This window comes from Callithrix jacchus, chromosome 19 (genome assembly GCF_049354715.1).
Source record: "Callithrix jacchus isolate 240 chromosome 19, calJac240_pri, whole genome shotgun sequence".
Taxonomy (NCBI): Eukaryota; Metazoa; Chordata; class Mammalia; order Primates; family Cebidae; genus Callithrix; species Callithrix jacchus.
The window spans coordinates 52,082,435-52,103,190 of NC_133520.1; the positions used below are offsets into that span (position 1 = coordinate 52,082,435).

General features: G+C 43.1%; 1 protein-coding gene and 1 long non-coding RNA gene across 3 annotated transcripts in view; one reads left to right on the plus strand and one right to left on the minus strand.

Moving 5' to 3' along the window:
- Positions 1 to 9,656, minus strand: part of NTPCR (nucleoside-triphosphatase, cancer-related) — a 29,456-nt gene extending 19,800 nt beyond the window's left edge. The window contains exons 1-3 of one of the 2 annotated variants that reach the window (XM_002760804.7): positions 9,511 to 9,656; positions 3,730 to 3,892; positions 3,029 to 3,125 (exon numbers count right to left, since the gene is read on the minus strand). In XM_002760804.7, coding sequence (XP_002760850.1) covers positions 3,029 to 3,125; positions 3,730 to 3,892; positions 9,511 to 9,544 — 294 coding nt within the window. In that variant the 5' untranslated portion in view covers positions 9,545 to 9,656. Of the gene's footprint in view, positions 1 to 3,024; positions 3,126 to 3,729; positions 3,893 to 9,510 lie in introns of both variants that reach the window. The other variant, XM_017966738.5, reaches the window with a different exon arrangement.
- A 95-nt stretch (positions 9,657 to 9,751) lies between these two features.
- Positions 9,752 to 12,998, plus strand: LOC103789376 (uncharacterized). The gene is made up of 3 exons (XR_013530008.1): positions 9,752 to 9,806; positions 10,507 to 10,616; positions 12,862 to 12,998. It is a non-coding gene; the product is annotated as an uncharacterized LOC103789376 (long non-coding RNA).
- Positions 12,999 to 20,756: the final 7,758 nt, after the last annotated feature.

A 20,756-nucleotide genomic window follows, 5' to 3' on the forward strand; every position in this document is an offset into this window, starting at 1 on the left:
AAAGAAATCCACGACCCCAACTGGGTAAGAATCCTATATTAGTCAATTTTCACACTGCTATAAAGACACTACCTAGACTGGTAATTTATAAATAAAAGAGGTTTAATTGACTCATAGTTCCGCATGATTGGGGAGGCCTCAGGAAACTTGAAATCATGGTGGAGGGCGAAGGGGAAGCAAGGATCTTCTTCATGTGGTGGCAGGAGAGAGAGTGCAGGGAAAACGGCCACTTTTGAAACCGCTGGATCTCATGAGAACTCCCTAACTATCAGGAGAACAGCCTGGGGGAAACCACCCCCATGATCCAATCTCCTTCCACCAGGTCCCTCCCTCCACACATGAGGATTAATTCGTGATGAGATTTGGGTGGGGACACAGAGCCAAAGCATATCAAATCCCCTGCTAGGAACTTTTTCTACATGGAATGTGCATGTCTGCACTTGGTAATCAGAATATAAAAAGTTGGGAGAATTCTGTATTTCTTTATTTTTTAATTAGAAAACAGATTAATGCTTTAATCTGGTCAGCACATGATCTCTTATATAATCTTGCAGCTAGACACCAAGCACCTGTGCATACTCTTCTCCCAGGATTTGGTCTACTCTGTCTGAGCAGGTTAAGTAAAAACTTCTTTGCATTGACGCAGTCAGTTCCTAAAACCAGAATCTTCACCTGGAATTTCATGTCAAGTATTTCACTTGCCTTTTGAACATTTAAGTAAAGAGGAACGTACGTGATGGGAAAACTCAAAAGAAAAGTACCATGCTCTCTGTTCCTCCACAACACATCGGCCACAAGAGTCCCTAGCATAGGAACTGAGGGAAAGTTCCAAGAGGAAGGAATTAGGGAAGAAGGAAATGGGAGGAGGAAATAGGGGATAGGAAGAAAAGGAGAACTTGTTGGGTTCCAAGAAGCACAAATCCCTGCTGAAACAGATCATAAGATACCACCAGCCCTCTGAGATTAGAATGATCCTTAGCAGGCTATAGCTAAAGTCTTCAGCAGCCTTTGGGCAACTGCCACTACATACTTCAGTTGAGCTCTGAATGCCAAGGAACAGAGAGGCAAAGATCTTAGAAGACAGTATGCTCACCAAAGAAAATGGCAAGTGCCAAGGAGTCTCAGGCTGGCATGTGTGGGAAGTGATTGACAAGGGTGGCTGAAGAATGGCAAGATGAGGTCTGAGGTTAGTAAGGCCAGGTATCACAGGGCCTTCTTGGCCACTAGAAAGACCTTGGACTCCTTGGTGCCATGGAAACCTCTGGATGGTTTATAATTGGTTTTTGAGACATGTCTGTACCATTTAATTTTCACGAATCAAAGTAGTAAGTCTATAAAAGATTAAATAACACTCACATTCCTTAAGTGAAATCCCTGCAGATCCCTGCATCATATGGCCCCCACCTCACCAAATTCACCTTCTTCACCTGCTCCTGCTCCAGGGCTCTGAGGTCTTAACGTATCTGTTCCTGCCATTTAGAATATTATCCCCAGACCTCCCTGCCCTGACACATACAGATGCCCCATACTAACTGTCTCTCTCCAGTGCCCTCTCACCTTTTCCTTTCTATTTAAATGTCATCTTCTCAGAACTCTTTCCTGGTCCATTGCTCTCAGGTCAGTTCTTCCTGTCCCTCTCTCTCATAGCACCCTGCTCTTTTCTGTCACAGCATTAATGACAAGTACAAATTTATTTAGTATCTACCTTTCCCACTAGACAAACAGTTTTGAGAGAGCAGAAAACATGTCTGTTTTGTTCATGACTGTATACACAGTATGTAATATTTGATAAATAGGTTCATAAAACAATACATCATCAATAAAACAAAAATTGGTTCTTTGAAAAGATCATCTAAATTGACAAACGTTTAGACTGGCCAAGAAAAATGAGAAGATTTAAATAACTAAAATAAAGAATGAAAGAAGTGACAATACCACCAATCTTACAAAATAAAAAGCATTATGGGTGAATCTATGAACAACTGTATGCCAGCTGTATGCCAGCAACTTAGATACTTCAGATGAAATGGACAAATTACTAAAAGGTACAAATCACCATAACTGATTCAACAAAACATACAAAATCAACAGACATATAAGAAGAGACTGAATTGGTCATTTAAAAGCTTCTCACCAAGAAAAACCTAGCCCACATGGCTTCTCTAGTGAATTCTATCAATCAAAGAAAAATTAATACCAATCATTCACAAACTCTTCCAAAAATTAGAAGAGAAACACTTCCTAAGTCACTCTATTAGACCACTATTAACCTGATACCAAAAGAACAATACCCCAAGAAAAGAAAGCTACAGACTGTATCTTTTGTGAATACAGATGCAGAAATCCTCAACAAAATACATCGGCATAAACTCTACACAAAGACACAGTTACCATCACACATAATGGTGAAAGACTAAATACTTTCTTCCTAAGATTAGGAATAAGACAAGGATATCTACTATCACTACTTTTATTCAATGTTGTCATGGAGGTTCTAGCCAGGGCAATTAGGCAAGCAAATGAAATAAAAGACATTAAACGTAGAATGGAAGAAGTTGTAAGATGTCAATGAAGTTGTTTTTTTCTTTTTTGAAAAAGGTAATATAATGATATAATGTCTTAACTGCTTACAGTACTTGCTAGGCATTTGGTAACAACTGGTGATTATGTTTATATAATGACATTTTTTTCTTCCTAAATGTTTGTTGTGCTGTGAAACCAGGTTAAGACATGAATGTGAGAAGACAGAGGAAAGACCTGTCTTTGGGAATGTTGGCACCTGGGCATCAAGAGCCTTTCCGAAATAAAATATTTATGTGTATTGAATTTATAGGAATTTACTTGTAGCTCAGAGTGACAGCAAATTATGTTGTTTATCCTTATTAAGACTCAATCACCTGATGACTTTTAAACTGTAAAATGCAAAACTGGGAACTCTGAGAGCAAAAGGCATTCTGTTTCCATGGCTAGCAATTCCCACAGTGCATTAAGAGCAGATGGGTTCAAAAAGCAGAAACCACGTACTCACATTCCTCAAGACAGGGAGCACCAACTGCTCAAAAGAAGTCAGGTCAACCACATACTGCCCAACTCGGCATTCACGTTTTCCAGATGGAGGCTGTAACCTGAAGGAAAAGACATTGTATTCTTTGTTGAAAAACTCCGGTATTGATTTCTGGGTTTTAGCTGCTCCACTGAGCCTCTGGCATTCCACATATGCTAGGTCAACCTTAAAAATGACCAACACAAAATGCAGTGGTCTGCAAAGCTGATCAGGTTTTCTCTGCTTTGAACAGACGTACCCTAAATATCCACACCTCCAACAATGGGCCTTGCGGTTATAGCAAGGCTATAAGCTCCAAGCAGCTACTGCATCAACAGTCTTTGAAAAGTGGCACTAGAAACAGGACTAAGAATTATAAAGTGAGCGGCGTTTATAACTTGGTGAATAAGTTTTAAGTAAAATATGACTTTTTGTCATGTAATGATTTCATTCTGTCTTCTTTCTCTGAGAAATCCCTAAAGGCCCAAGATTCTTCAGGATAGAGGAGATCATTTGGCTCAACCTTGTGCCCAGGGAGAAACAGTCAACCTAAAGAAGCAGATTGGCATCTAAGAACCCAATAGAGTATTTGCTTTTGGTGAATTTAGCTCTTGTTGAAAATCTACCAAAGCACAGATGGAAGGGAGCTTAGACAATCAAACAACACAGAAATGAAATATCAGTACCCAACTCTAGATAAAGGCCCCCGGGTGCCGGACAACGTGACGACATCGAATCCTATTCTTCTCCCTCCCTGTCTGACTTCTTCTGTATAAAATCCATCGACAGGCACACCAGAGGATTTTAAAACCTCACTGGCTTTCTGGATCAATGTTGTTTTTCCAACCCCTAAAATAAAAGAAAAAAGAAGAAGAAAAGCCCATTAGGGATCACTCCCTTGCTAGAGCACACATAGCACTTGTTGACTCTGAGACAGCAATTACGGTGGGTAGAGAAATGAGCTGTAAATGCATTTATGAATATTAACTTCAATTTAATTTTGATTGCTCCAGGTGTTAAAATGCTTAATTTCAAGCATAATTCAACATGCATAATAAAAATATGAATGATATCTTGAGGTTTATTTTTAAATTGTGAAACATTATTTATTTTGCACATACACAATCCCAGAACGAACTGACTGGTTTCTGATGATATTCTCACGTGCCATTTGCATCCTGTGAAATGGTTTACAGATCTCATTTTTCTGCCCAGGAAGTAACACTGGTCACACCTGAGTCAGGGGCTGGGAATTTAAGATTTCAGCTTTCAAGAGATTACAAACAAACCTACACTTAACAGTGGGAAAATCACTTTACTCCTCCCTGGATTTACATTGCTATATCTCCTGAAAACGTGTCTATTAAATACCATTAACATCCCTATTAATGGTCACTTTCAAACTTGTTCATAACAGCAAGCCTGTCAGGTCCAATATCATCTTCTCCAGGGTCTCTAAGCATTTCATCTTATCCCCCACGCCTTCCCTCATTTGAACCTAAGCACCTCCACCCTCTCATCCTCCCCACCTTGAGCCTTCCTTTCCATCCAGCCTGGCCAGTCGACTACTCTGATGAACTCATGGGTTTACAAGCACCGACAGGTGCTACCTGATACAGTAATACTAATCACCGACATTATGGAGCCAGACACTGTTCTAGCCCACTTCAGACGCATTTTCTTGGTTAAGCCGGACACTGTTCTAGCCCACCTCAGAGGCATTTTCTTGGTTAAGCCAGACACTGTTCTAGCCCACTTCAGACGCATTTTCTTGCTTAAGCCGGACACTGTTCTAGCCCACTTCAGACGCATTTTCTTGGTTAAGCCAGACACTGTTCTAGCCCACTTCAGACGCATTTTCTTGCTTAAGCCAGACACTGTTCTAGCCCACTTCAGACGCATTTTCTTGCTTAAGCCAGACACTGTTCTAGCCCACTTCAGACGCATTTTCTTGCTTAAGCCGGACACTGTTCTAGCCCACTTCAGACGCATTTTCTTGGTTAAGCCAGACACTGTTCTAGCCCACTTCAGACGCATTTTCTTGCTTAAGCCAGACACTGTTCTAGCCCACTTCAGACGCATTTTCTTGCTTAAGCCGGACACTGTTCTAGCCCACTTCAGACGCATTTTCTTGGTTAAGCCAGACACTGTTCTAGCCCACTTCAGACGCATTTTCTTGCTTAAGCCAGACACTGTTCTAGCCCACTTCAGACGCATTTTCTTGCTTAAGCCGGACACTGTTCTAGCCCACTTCAGACGCATTTTCTTGCTTAAGCCGGACACTGTTCTAGCCCACTTCAGAAGCATTTTCTTGGTTAAGCCCTCACAACCATACTCTGAGGCAGTTACCATCCTTATGCGTATTTTACAGATGAAGAAACTGAACGTTTTAAAATATGAGCCTTGTTCCCAATATGGATTTAAGTGAGTGGCATCGTGACTACCCAACAATGGAAAGAGAGAGAAAACTAGCGTGTCTGCAAGTGAGCTATTTTGAGACACTACAGAGTTGTAAATCATGCTATTTCTAGGACTACCCACTCTTTTAACCCTCCTTGACATAAAATATGATCCATTATTCTAACTTAATATATCTATCTTCACAATTCACATTAAAATAATAGCACCTGGCCTTCTGGAACATGAACAGCAACCCAAGAGGATTCTGGCTACAGTGAGCCACAGTGAGCAGGTGGCTGGTAGGAGAACTGTGTAGAACATAAAATGATGCAATTCTAATCCAGCCCTGGCCCTCAGTAACAACTGCTTTAGAAAAGTCACTGAAGAATCTGTTTAATGCAAGTAATGGCATTGCTGAATGCATAAGCTGGTACTCCTTTTCTGAAGGGCAATTACAATATGCCTACTAGAGCACCCTGCAGTTCATGACCAGGTGTCAACAAAATGCGTGCAACAGGACATTCACTGCAATGTTTTCTATAATAGCAAAACACTGAAAACAACCTAAATGTTGATTAGTGAGGGAATGTTAACTCACGGCACCGTGTATATAACACATAAATACACAGAAATACCATGCAACCATTAAAAAATATATTGCTGGATGGGCACAATGGCTCACGCCTATAATCCCAGCACTTTGGGAGGCTGAGGTGGGTGGATCATAAGGTCAGGAGATCGAGACCATCCTGGCTAATAAAGTGAAACCCTGTCTCTACTAAAAATACAAAAAATTAGCCAGGTGTGGTGGCATGCATCTGTAGACCCAGCTACTCAAAAGGCTGAGGCAGGAGAATTGCATAAACCCAGGAGGTGGAGGTTGCAGTGAGCCGAAATCACGCCACGGCACTCCAGCCTGGGTGGCAGAGCGAGACTCCACCTCAAAAAAAAAATACACACACACATATATGCATATATGTATATATTCCTTATGTGTATTTATTAGCACGGAAAATAGACCACAATATATAATACTAATATATGAAAAAAGCAGGTTAATAGCAGAAACCATTCCATTATTTTTTTTAAAAAAATGGCAAAGTACATATGTGTCTACAGAAAATAATGTCAAGATTACAGAACAAAGATTTACAGAGATGATTTCTATTATGTGGAAACTCCCTGTAACTGTCACTTTCTTCCTTAAAACTTTCCTGGTTTTTTAAATTCTTATACTGAATGGGTCTTACTCTTATCCTAACAAAAAAAACCAACGCTGTTTGTATTTTGAAAAAGATAAAATGGAGCAATGGTAACTATTGCTGTTCATAAAGCGTATACTTTGGGAACCGCATGTTGTGTAGCACATAGTGCAGCAATAAATAGGAAGCATTTGGACCAAGTTCCTTTTGGCTTCTTCAGCTCTAGGAATCTTCTTTCCGTTAATTTTTTCTTCATTAGTTAAGCTGCTACCCCAATGCTGTCTGGGTAAGAAATGACCCAGAGACGTCGATATGACAGCTGTATACCAGGCACAAACAGATCAGAAAGCCTGGAATTATTTTGGTTCTGGTTCTCCCCTAAGCAGACCCTGAGATAAAGTTCAAGTGCAGGTAGTTTAACTTGGGAAGTTGACTGGATGGGAAGACACAGCACGAGGTGCACTATCAAGCAAGTTCCACTGGGGGCAGCTGGAGCTTCATCCCACTGGGGAATCCTAAGGCACAAGTCAGGGCAAGCGGCTCAGTTATCCTGTCTGAGGAGTGAGGAAGTAGGGAATTTATCAACTAACTTTCACCAATCACAGGTTGAAGGCTACTCCCAGGGCACAGGAATTCCCTGGCTCTTCAGGCCTGCTCTGTGTGCAGGTCAAGTGGGCTCCAGGGACCAGAGAAAGCCCTCCGAGATGAGTCATGGGTACCAACAGTTGGAAATGGGAAAAAATGCTAAGTGCCAGGGGTACTAAGGGGATATGTAACAAAAAGTGAGCTCTTTGAGAGGAGACATTACCTGATGGTCTGAACATGTTGAGAAGACAGAAAGAAACTAGGCAAATAAAAACATCAGATAATAACTCCTAATGGGGGAAAAAAGGTTGTGTGTAAAAGGAAAAAAAAAGAAAAATTAGAGGGCATGGTGGTGCATATCTGTAGCACTAGCTATTACGGAGGCTGCAGTGGGAAGATCATTTGAGCCGGGAGGTGGAGGTTGCAGTGAGCTGAGATTGTGCCACTGCACTCCAACCTGGACAACAGAGCAAGACCCTATCTTAATAAAAATAAAAAGGAGGGGTTAGGTGGCTCACACTTATAATCCCAGTATTTTGGGAGGCCCAGGTGGGAAGATCACTTGAGGCCAGGAGTTGGAGATTAGCCTGGGCAACATAGCAAGAGACAGATCCCTACAAAAAATTTAAAAATTTCTTGGGTATGGTGGTATGCACTTGTAGTCCCAGCTATTCAGGAGGTTGAAGCGGGAGGATCACTTAAGCCCAGGAGTCTGAGAATGCAGTGAGCTATAATTGTTTCACTACACTCCAGCATGGGTGACAGAGTAGAGCTTATCTCTAAAATAAATAAATAAATGGAAAAATGATAGATTACAGCTGGGTGCAGTGGCTCACGCCTGTAATCCCAGCACTTCGGGAGTGCCTAGGCCACCAGATCACCAGGTCAGGAGGTGAAGACCATCCTGGCTAACACAGTAAAATCCTATTTCTACTAAATGACAAAAAAAAAAAATTTGCTGGGCATGGTGGCACATGCCTGCAGTCCCAGCTACTTGGGAGGCTGAGGCAGGAGAATCACTTGAACACGGAAGGCAGAGGTTGCAGTGAGCCAGGATCACACCACTGTGTGGTCACACACAGATATCTTGGGGTCAGCCTGATGAGTATGAAACTGCATTCCAAGTTTCAAATAAAGGATTGACAAACCAACTTGCAGAAAACAGTTCTTTGCAATGCTTAGGAGTGACTGTGGATAGCGGGCATTTCTCAAACCACCCTCTGCCTCCCCCTCCTCCCTGTCTGTTCCTCATTTGCCTCCTCCAATGCCTGATAGAATTCCAAAGTCTGCAATATTAGGTATAGCCTTTGCTACTTAAGGCTAAACATAAACATTAAAATAAAGTAAAAAAGAATTCTAGATCCAGGGTTACAGTCTTTGATATCTGAGCCCACAATAAGCTTCAAAACTAGATTTGCCTTGCAAAGGCGCTGAAGCCCTTTAGCCCACCATTATTTTTTAGCCTATCTGATGTGACCACCACCTTCCTACCCGTCCTTTTTAGTAATGCTTGATACATGGGTAGCGCCTTCATTTAAAGGCATCTCCTCCTACATCTCTCATCTGACCTCAATGCTATCCTATTTCCCAGATGAGAACTCCACAGGCCACAGAATTGAGGGATCTGACAGACATGGGGGGCGGGGGAAAGCGACAGGAACAAGCAAGAGCGTCTGAGAAGGGCTCCTGTAGGTACCAAAGCTTCTCCACCTGTGGCCTCAGCTGTGGAGGGAATTCATGGGGATGGAGATGGAAATGGGGATGGGGATGGGGATAGGGGGATTAACTTAGATGGGAAAAAGGTGTTACATCTTCAATTTCGCTATCCTCCAAAGAAAATTTCCCATTTCTTTGCACTATGAATGTAGCAAAGACCCACAATAAAGAAGTGCCTGTGACTATCAGTAGAAATCAAACATCCCCACTTCACATCGCGGTTGCTGCTGATCTCCTGAAATACCGTTTGTGCAGACCACAATGTCAACACTGCAGTAAGGAGTTACCGCTGCCGCTGGCCCCTGCGGTTTCAGCCCTTCATCAAGAAGCCGGTCTGGGACCCCCTCACAAGTGTGTTCTAATCCTTTGGGCCCTTAGTCGTTTAAGTCACGTTTTCCAGGAAGGAGTATAAACGCTTCAGACTACCAAGCCCGCCATTTAAATTCAGAACTTCAGAGGCCGGAACCCTGGAGCCGGGGACCCTCCCCAACAGCACAGGGTCGCCCCCAGCCCGCGCGCCCCCACCCCTCGAACTCTCAGAGGTGGGAATCCCCGCAGGGTTACCTGGGGACCCCGTTAGGAACACGTGCCGGGCCATGAGGGTGGGCAGGGGTAGGGGTCGCGGTCAGGGTAGCAGTCCGGGTTGGGGTCGCAATCCAGGTCAGATCCGGACCAGGGTCTCAATTCAGGACCCGCCCACCGCGTGTCTCAGGCCCCGCCCCCCAGCGGTGCGTCGACCGGAAGCACCGCCCTCAAGACTACGCATGCGCCTTCTCCCGCGTCCTCAGTCCGCGCCTGCGCACTCGGTCCTCGGCGTTTGTGCCTGTGCGCCCGGCAGTTCCTAAAAGAGCGGTTGTGAGGTCTCTAAGTTTCTTTCTGGGTTCTGGTCTTTTGTGGGGTTTTTGCAGAAATAAGTGCGTGAGAACGTCCGTTATTAAACTATTGCTGCTTCAAGTGAGCGCCATCACCCAAGTTCTGCCCTGGACCCCGCACCTAGGAGCTGAAATTGCCCCAGGCTGCGGGGACAGCCCTTTTGTAGAAGGTTTGGGTCCTGGAAGCATTCCTCAAAGGGGGATGCCAACGTAATAATTCCAACTATGTTCTCAACCATTCCTGCAAAGTAGAATCAGCTGGGGAGTTTTACACTTGCTCTGATGCCTGGGTTTCACCTGCAAGAGTAGGAAGTGTCAGAAGACAAAATTACAAGTTTAGTTTAAAGGTCTAAGTGGCGGCGGCGCGCGGTGTCTCACGCCTGTATTCCCAGCATTTTGGGAGGCCGAGGCGGGAGGATCATTTGAAGTCACGAATTCTAGACCAGCCTGACCAACATGGCAAAACCGTGTCTCTACTAAAAGTACAAAAAAATTAGCTGGGCATGGTGGCGCGTGCCTGTAGTCCCAGCTACTTGGGAGGCTGAGGCAGGAGAATCGCTTGAACCCAGGAGGCAGAGGTTACAGTGAGCTGAGATCATGCCACTGCACTCCAGGCTGGGCAACAGAACGAAACTCTTGTCTTTAAAAAAAAAAAAGAAAATCTAACTGGCTTATATTTGGGATCTAGAATGGGGAAACATCATTCTATAAAGCAAATAGAGTGTGTTCCAATGAGCTGCGCAGAGGAGGTTGGCTTAATGGGCAAAAAAAGGCTGAAGAACACAACAAACAACTAAGGTGGGTATTTCGCAGTTATTTTCCTTATAGGGTAAAAACAGTTTGGATGTTGTTAGTGTACTGACTCAGGTTGACTAGGATCTCCTGTTTTTTGGGAAAACTGGCCTGTTTCAAAGTTCATTTTGGTAACATGGCACTTGGCACAAGTGACTCCATTCTGGTTTGGTCTAGTCTGCTAGGACCCAGTACAGGAGGTTAGTCCAAAACAGTGGCCTCCCATAAATCTTGTTTAACTTGAGTAATTGGTCTTGGGCGAGTCCTGAGCGTCTGTGTTCTTTTTACTTCTTTCTAAACTCCAGGAAGTTCCCAAATTGCACTAGGGTTGAGAACCACTGGTGTAGGCAGACTTCCCATCCTGAGTCATGCATAGGAAGCCCAATTTTCCCTCTTTTCCTTCACATTAAAGTGTATACCAAGGCCGGGCGCGGTGGTCCCAGCACTTTGGGAGGCCGAGGCGGGTGGATCACGAGATCGAGACCATCTTGGTCAAAATGGTGAAACCCCGTCTCTACTAAAGATACAAAAAATTATCTGGGCATGGTGGCGCGTGCCTGTAATCCCAGCTGCTCAGGAGGCTGAGGCAGGAGAATTGCCTGAACCCAGGAGACAGAGGTTGCGGTGAGCCGAGATCGCGCCATTGCGCTCCAGCCTGGGTAACAAGAGCGAAACTCCGTCCCAAAAAAAAGTGTATACCAAAGCCAGACCTAGCTGGAAGATCTCCTCTGGCAAAGAATTAAATAGCTTCTCCGTCTCACTTTACCACTGCAAATGTTCCAGCCAACGAATGCCATGGCAGTGGCCTTGGGCCATATTTACCTGTAAACTCTTGCAGTCTAACATGTGTACAGCTTTATTTGTGGTCAGTCATTCCCCATCCTGGCTGTGAAAGCAATTTAGTGAGTGCTCAGCTTAATTGGTTTGTGCCCACACATGGAGCTCCTGGTTTCCCTTTAGCCTGAGACATATGCCAATCCAATGATTATCTAAAAAACAAAGTAAAATGTAGCTGTCATCACCATTATTTCTGCAACATTTATAATGCTACATTATTACAACAATATATTATTTATTATCTCAACTGGTAATATAGGGCCTTCTACCTTGATTTATTTTGCACTCCATGCATGTTGAGTACAATGAAAAGCTGATAAAGCAAAGTAAATCCATAGGAGGAACTTCCAAAGAAAGGGGGGAAGTATATGTATCTTTTGTATCAAGAATGTTAATTTTAAATGTAAATCATGCAGCATTTTCCATCACTGAAAAGCAGTTTGGATTTGCAAGGCTCACCGGAAGTTGGGTTATTTTGTTTTGATGCTGTGCCTGGAATTCTGGCATCAATTTCAGTAGTTCCAAGATATATGCAATCCAGGTATAGTGAATTGATGCCTCAGAAAACAGAAAAAAAGACTTCCAAAGTTGGATGTTCTTTATCATGAAAAATGAATTATTTGGATTACATGGGTATCTTCATTTAGAAAATTCATTGATTTGATGCTTAATTTCTTTCCTCTATGTGTTATTAGGCATCAGTAACAACAAATTAGCTTATATCTCTTAGAGACTAACAACAAAAGATGACATAAATGTAAACTAATTTTAAAATAAATAGGATCTTAAAGTACTGTACCATACTGAATCTAACTTGTGCTTCCTATCTAATCAACATCCAATGGATTGATGTTTGTGTCCCCCCAAATGCATATTGTTGAAATCTCAATCCACAAGGTAATGGTATTACAGGGTGGGGCCTTAGGGAAGCAATTAGGTGTTTAGGCCATGAGAGTGGAGCCTTCCTGAATGTGATTAGTGCCCTTACAAAAAGACAGGAGAAAACTTGCTTTCTATCTCTCTGCTCTCTGCCTTGTGAAGATACAAGGAGACTGCAATCTGTCAACCAAGATGAGGACCTTCCCCCAAGAACCTGATCATGATGGCACCCTGATCTTAAACTTCAGCCTCCAGAGTTGCAAGGAGTACATTTTATTTGTTTGTTTAAGCCACCCGTCTGTGGTACTCTCTTATAGTAGCCTGAGCTAACACACGAGATAGAATTACCTAAGGAACAGATGATTACAATGATTTCTTCCTACAACACCTGGGTGCAGCCTCATTTTTGGCAGGATGAAGTACAATTCTTTATTAAAACAGTTTGTAGATACAACTCTACAGTCTCTACAATCGTAAAATGTCCTAAAGTCCAAAAAACACTGTTTATTTTGTTTTCCTATCTCCCTTTTCCCAGGACTGTCCTCATTTTTAATCTGCAAGTCCTGTGTCTTAGGAAGCCCTTCAATCCCAAGCAAACCAGGATGGATGGTCATCAAACTGTTAAAGGAATATATGGAAAGTAAACCAAAGGTTTTATGCGGTTAAACAAGATATTTCCTTCTTACAAACAAGGCAAAGGCTAATACTTTGTTGTAACCTGTTGTCTTTTCAGCGGTCTTTATAGAATGACTGTTTAATGCCATCTGTACCTAAAGTCTGAGCCATTCATACCCTGGGTTCTAATCTCTGTGCAGAACAATGTTCTATCCTGTCAGTAACCTAGTAGGACAGAAGCAAAGATGACTTTACACCCCTCACCCCACCCTTTCCTGCACTGCACGCCTGAATGTCCCCCACACCCAGCCACTACTGGCATCCGGTGACATCTTCCTGGCTGGACACAGAAGAAGAGTTCTGGCATATTTAGGATACAGTTTCCTAAGTACAGGAAAACTGAAAACAGAACAAAGAAAAAGTGTGGATGTGAAAATAACAAAGTGGAAAGAGAGACCATTGTGTTGTTTGGCCAGGCTACTGTTCATTTAACTGTATGGAAATAGCAGCTAAATTCTACTTTTAGGAACCGCCTTCCTCCCAGGCCCTGTGATTGATAGGAGTGAACCTCCCTCTTCTTCTCATTCTCCAAGGGGAGCATATGACCCAAACCTGGTCAATGAGATCATTCTATCTTCCCAGCCTCAGTGACTGACTCTGAGGAAGCACGGGACCCAAGCTAGGTCCACACCACCTCCACTCCTAGCCATTGGGGATCAAGGACAGCCACCAACCAGCATGACTGAAGCAGAGGGACAAGGGGTGTGAGAGGCCTCCCCTCCCACTCTCCGCAGGCACCCCTTACTCATCCTCCAGGATGGGCTCAACTGCTACTGCTCTGTAAGGTTTCTGTGGTTATCCAGGCCCAGCCCCTGCCTCTTTGGCCTTCCCTTGCAGCACCCTCATGATTGCTGGCATCTGCCTCTTCTCCTGCCACTCGGTTATGAATTCCTTCAAAGGCAAGACTCTAGGGTGGGCGCGGTGGCTCATGCCTGTAATTCCAGCACTTTGGGAGGCTGAGGCAGGCAGATCACTTGAGGTCAGGAGTTCATGATCAGCCTGACCAACATGGTAAAAGCCTCTCTCTACTAAAAGTACAAAAATTAACCGGGTGTGGTGTTGGGTGCCTGTAATCTCAGCTACTCAGGAGGCTGAGGCAGGAAAATCGTTCAAATCCAGGAGGTGAAGGTTTCAGTGAGCTGAGATCACAGCACTGCACTCTAGCCTGGGCAAGAGAGTGAGACTCCACCTCAAACAAAAAAAACATCTAAAGAATCTTGCACTATTCATCTCTTTATTCCCAGAATATAGCATGGTACTTACAGCACATTCATCCATCACCGTGTGCCAGGAAATGTATGTTCTGGGGATACAGCAGCAAAGAAGACAGTCTCTGTGCTGGTATAGCTTATATTCTGGTGGAAGACACAAACAGGTTGGCAAGTTCATAAATAAAACGCCCCTGAGTGGTAAGGCCATGGAGGAAAAATAAAAGGATGGGAAATGAAAAGGGAAATGGATGTGCTACTCCATAGAAGGTGGTCAGGGAATGTCTCAGGATATTACTGAGAATACAGCATCTGAGCAGAGAGGTGAAGGAAGCAAGCCCTGCAGGTGTAAGGGGATGGCAGCCTAGAGAGAGGCATTGGCATGTGCTGAGGTCATGACGTAGGACTATGTGGCCTGAGGAGGAACGAAGCAAGCCAGTGTGGCTGGAGCAGAGTAGGAGAGAGATGCATAGGTGATGAGGTCAGAGGGGCTCCAAGGGGCCAGATGGTTCAGGCGTTATAGGCCGTGGTGAAGACTCGAGCTTTTACTGTAACAGAGCTGGAAAGTCATTAGAGGGTTTTGGCCAGAAGAATGGCATTATGTAAATTTTTTAAGGGATCATCAGGCATGTGTGTAGGAAATAGATGACAAAAAGGCAAGGGTAGAAGCAGGAAGACCAGTCTGAATGCTACTGTAATAATCCAGCTGCTACAGAGATCATGTTTGTGCATTTACTGGCAAATGCTTATCATAGGTACTTAATGATTGTTTTCTTAAGCAAATGAGTGAATAAATGAATTGTATTCCCATAGACAGCATTGGACTGTTAGGGAAGGCAAAGAGCAGGGGCAGAGCAGCAGAAAAGTCCTACAGACTTTCCCAGCTTTAAAGGTGGTCACTGAGGTAACTATCCAGTAATCATCCTCAGGCAGTGTCCCCATGGGATAGGCATAAGACTTTGCTCGACCAAGCAAGTTAGGCAGGTCACTCACCTACTAGGTGTTCCCCTTCTAATAAGAACAACTGTGTATTAGTTGGTGCAACATACTACATATTAGAACAGCCAAGCCCCACTGAGAAGTCCCTGGTCACAATTTTGTGGTGCCACATCAAGTACACAGACACTGTCTCATCAACCTCTCTTTACAAAGGTCACGTGAAGTTACACAGCTAGACTTGGGGAAAGAGGACCAGCTGAAAGAATTGCTCTAAGGGATCCCCAGGGGTGCTGATGGGAGAAGCAGCAATCCTACCTGTTTTGGGCAAACTTCTAGAATGGCGTTGCAGATTTCCTGCCTTTCAATCTGTATGTGCCATGCATAACTCCCAAGACTGTGAATATAGTAGAAGTGTCCTACTCTTGTGATTAGGTTATGTTATATGATCTTAACTTGACTTTAAGATAGAGATTATCTAGGTGGGCCTGACCTTACCATAAGATCTGGGCATTTTCTCTGGCTGGTGCCAGCAGAGGAAATCAGAGATTTGAAGCCTGAAGATTCAACACATTTTTGCTCTGCCTGTTGCAGAGCTTCTGTTTGGCTTTATAGTCATTTCATGAGGAATCCTGACACTGTGCAGCTGTGTTTTGTTCAGGTTCATATTCATTCATTCCACTTGGATTCCATCGGTGGAGAATCTGTTGTTTGAAAAATAATGTGGCACTTGTTCTGGTTTGAATCTGCCTCTGATGAGTAGAAATTAAAAAAATCACTGCATCTAATGAATATTCAACAGCTCATCTAAAGAGAGCTGGGTATTGAATATACCTAACTCTTTTCCTCCCTCTCTCATTTTCTCCCTCCTTCCTTCCCTCTCCTCCTTCTTTCCCTTCCTTCCTTCCTTCCTTCCTTCCTTCCTTCCTTCCTTCCTTCCTTCCTTCCTTTCTCCCTCCCTTCTTCCCTCCCTCCCTCCCTCCCTCCCTTCTCCTATTTTGCTCTGGATACTGTGGTAAATAGTAGGGATCAAAGCTTCTGTAATGAGAAGACTAAGACAGTAAGAACAAACAAACAAAAACACTGCCTTTTATACCTGAGGTCCATTTTTGAAATAAAACATTAACGCCCAGGAGCTGCATTTTTTTTTATCATTCAAAAAGAGAATATCTTCATTTGAGCTCCATGGGAAAGAGTTACTTTCCCTTGTCAGTTACCTACCTTATTGAATAAGTGTGTAGCAAGGAAGTTGGTGTTGCATTCTAAACACCAACCTTTTCATACGTTCACGTATTTAACAAATGACAATAGGTAACGTTTACAATGAGATTACTATGTGCCAGGCTCTGGTCTAAAAGCATTATAACTTCTGTTGACTTATTCATTACAATACTTCATTTTAAATGTGGAGACACGAGGGCACAGAGATTAAAGGACTTGCTCGTGTATCCATTCACAGCCATCCAGGCTGTATTCATTCACTCATCCATCTATCCATGCACAAACATTTACATGTACAGTCACAGCATTGCTTTGCAACAGGGATATGTTCTGAAATTGTGTCCTTTGATAATTTTGTTGCTGGGCAGACATGGTAAGGTATATATATACAAACCTAGATGTATGTATAAGTATATCTAGATGTATATCTAGATATCTAAGGTATTTAGATACAAACCTATGGTGTATAGAGTATACTGTATAAGGTTACAGGTTACATATAGCCTATTGCTCCTGGGCTACAAACTTGCACAGCATGTTACTTTAGCAAATACTGTAGGCAATTATAGCACAACGTTATTCGTATATCTACACATATTTAAATACAAAGAGATATGCTAAAAACACGGTATGGTGATCTTTAAAAAAAAAATAGGGACAGGGTCTCACTATGTTGCTTAGGCTGGTCTTGAACTCCTGGGCTCAAGTCGTCCTCCCACCTGAGCCTCCCAAAGTGCTGGGGTTACAGGCATGAGCCACCATGCCCAGTCGCCCTTGTATATGCAGTCTGTCATTGGCCAAAATGTCATTGTTTAGTACATGACTGCATACGTGTGTGTGTGTGTGTGTGTGTGTGTGTGTTTGATATTAGATTCAAACCCAGTCCTTTGGACATCAGAATCTTTTCTCACAACCTCTACACTGTACTTCTGTTCACTGTTGCAGTTTTTTTAACTTTTATCCAGAAAACTGATTGAGGGCAGTATCACAAAACAAGAAGGGTCACATGAGAACTGCAGACATGGTCCATTGGTTGCTCTTCATTCTTCTAGGAAAACAAGAATCACGGTGCGATTAGAGTTCTAAAATAGTTCTTACAGTAGCCATGAGAACAGAAATGATGGAGGACCCTCTCTGCCTGATTTTAATCTCATTCTCCCCAGGACTTTCTAGAATAATTAATACTATCACATATTTCCTCATATGCAAGCCAACTTGTAGAATCCTGGGTCAATCAGTCTCCCCAGGACTTTCTAGAATAATAAATACTATCACATATTTCCTCATATGCAAGCCAACTTGGAGAATCCTGGGTCAATCTGAAATCAAGTGGGCCAAGCAGGTTCACCTTCTCACCCCCAAGTCGCTTTGGGTATGAGGCTGCATTGTTTTTGAGCTGAAGCTAAATCTGCTACATCATGAAGTGTTTGTCTTTAGATGTAGGTGTGAATTCAGTGGAATTTATTCAAGGTGCATTGTCTTGCCCTATAAATCATCTGCAGGGGAAACTAACTGCTTTTTAATTTGGTTGGATGGCATCGTCCCCAGCATTGTTTGCACAGTGCAGTGTAGGCAAAGTGACCTGTGGTTTTAATTAGCTGTGTGCATCCCCACGGGAACATTGGCGCCCACACGGTGTCACTTCCCTCTTGTACATTCCTGGTTAAGGGAATGGTTTTAGCTCCATCTGCCCAGCAAGTGGATAAAGGTTTTGTGACTGAAAATTAAGGGAGAACTTTAGGAATCATTTCTTTTTCCTTTTATTGAATATCATCAGTCTTTCCAGAGGGGGCATCGTGCACAGATTCTTCTCCTGGGTCCAGTTTCATCATCCCTCTTAACACCATGTGTGGGCTCAAAGCCTGTGGTGTGGATATGTGAAGCAATAATTTGCATCTAACTCATAAATAACTTGTGGCATTTTAGGGCAGGTTCTGTTGTTCTCCCCCATGAACAACCTCACACTGCTAGTGAAACAAAGATTCTAGATCCTTAAGTTCTATCACCCCAGTGTGGACAGATGGAGAGATAGAAATCAAGTGTCCCCCACTTACTTAATGACTTGTCTCATGGTGAGATCCCAACCTCCTGGCCCCTCAACTTATTTCATAGAGTCCAAGCTGAGGCAAGAGCAGCATAAAGCTTTGCTGGGAAAAGAAGAGAACTGTGCCTCGCCCTGTTCACTGCCCCACAAACCCTTACATTTGAAGATCTAAGGATAGTTGGCTCCTGGGTACCCTGCTTGGAAGCAGCCTAGCAAGGTGCTAAGAATGTCCCTATACCACCTTAGTGCAGCAGAGTAGAGGTGATGGTATTGTTGTATGGGAGCACTAGGCCAACATTTGACTTTCTTAGGGCTCCTGCTCCTTATGGGAGAGATGCAAACTATTCTCATAGGCCCAAGGGGACTACTCTCCTCTCTGTTGCAGGGCCTTTGCACATGCTGTTTCTGCCACTTCAAGGGCTCTCCCCCACATAATCTTCTCCTAGCTAACATTTATCATTTCTGACCCCCCAGAACACACCCAGTGTTTTATAGTGAGCAGGTCTGTGCAAACCTACCCGTAAAGCCCAAGGGAGCTGAGAAGCCAAAGAAAGAGGCTGATGAATCCAGCTTCCCACCAAGAAGCATTTAATAGGGACTTAGGAACAGAAGCCATGTCTCAGGTGGCTGCAAGATGTGATGGTGGATCCCTGCATGTTACCCCCAGCCTCAAAGCTTGTATAGCATAAGGAATTTGCCTAAGGTCAGGATTTATGGTAAATATGTGTTTATAACAACATCAGGGTTGTTTTGACCTAAGAGCAGGATTCACAGTAAGTAGGTGGAAGTAGAAGGCTTAGAGGTATTCCTGGAATGAGTGTTAATCAGAAGTCAACATGGTGGATGGATGAGCATCCAAGATGGAGCTGCTTTTGCCTCCATACCAAGTGTTCCTGATATATGCTCCCATAGCCTCCTGAACTTCACTTACCATGACTGTGATTGAATGGTGAGTTGTTTAAATTTATTTAATGACTTTCACTTCAGCTTAAATGAAAAAAGCTTCATGAGAGAGGAACTGAATCAGGCTTATTCACCACTGAATTACCAGCATCTAGGTCTTCAATTAATGCTTGCTAATTGAATGAATTTCTAAACTCAGTTTATTTTTCAGTGGAACATTTTTTAAAACTTCTCCTTTGTGTTAAAGGTCTTTGTGGAAAAAAGTTACAAAAGTACAGTAGCAATCTACTGCACATACTAGCATTTTGAATGGATATAATTGCAGTGTCAAACAATCATACCGATCACTTCTACGTTCAGAGTCCTTAGTAGGCATTTTGGGTAATAAAAGATGTATGCGACAGGGACCTTGCCCTAAAAAATACTTATCTAATTTTAAAGACACATCAATGCACATAACACAATTAGTTAATGATACAAGTAAAATCTGTATAATAATCAAAACTATGGATACCTCACACCCATTAGGATGGCTACTATCAAAACGAACAAACAAAACCCAGAAAATAACAAGTGTTGATGAGGATACGGAGCAATTGGAACCCTTGTGCACTGAGTTAGATCTGCTTAAGGTTCATACGTTGCAAGTTGTTGATACATTTTGTATCCCTTTAATATAAAAGACCTCCTCCATCTCATTATTTTTCCTTACAATTTCTTTGTTAAAGAAACCACAAAAAATAAGCTGGGCACGGTGGCGCGTGCCTGTAATCCCAGCTACTCAGGAGGCTGAGGCAGGAGAATTGCCTGAACCCACAAGGCAGAGGTTGCGGTGAGCCGAGATCGCACCATTGCACTCCAGCCTGGGTAACAAGAGCAAAACTCTGTCTCAAAAAAAAAAAAGAAAGAAAGAAAGAAACCAGTGGTTCGTCCTGTATAGATTTCACAGCCAATAGAAACACAGAGTTTTTGGTATTTGTATTGCCATGGCATTGTGTAGTTTGTCCCTCTGTTCCTGTATTTCTAAATCGACCCAGTGACCTGCTCCTGAGCCTAAGAGTGCTCACTGCCTCTCCCCAGTGTGTCAAGATACAAGTGAGGCTAATGAGTTTAATTATCCTCAAGTAGCAGCCTCTCCTTCTCTTATCATCGTTAGCATAAAACTGAAAGTTTATCAGGCTCATTTCCTACTTGCCACACACTGGGCTGAGCGTGTACACATATTATCTCATGGAACATTTCACAACGGTCTTATGAAATATCATAGTACAAATTTAAGATTCACTTTAGCTGCCAAGCATCTAAACCCTTTCCTGTGTTTGGGGAGTTGCCCACCTTATGAATAAGAGGCAGAGTTTGTCTCTTTCTGTGCCAGGTAGCACATTTCCAGCCAGAGCACAGATAAAAAGAGCCAAGTTTCTAGTCATTGTTTGAGCCACCAAA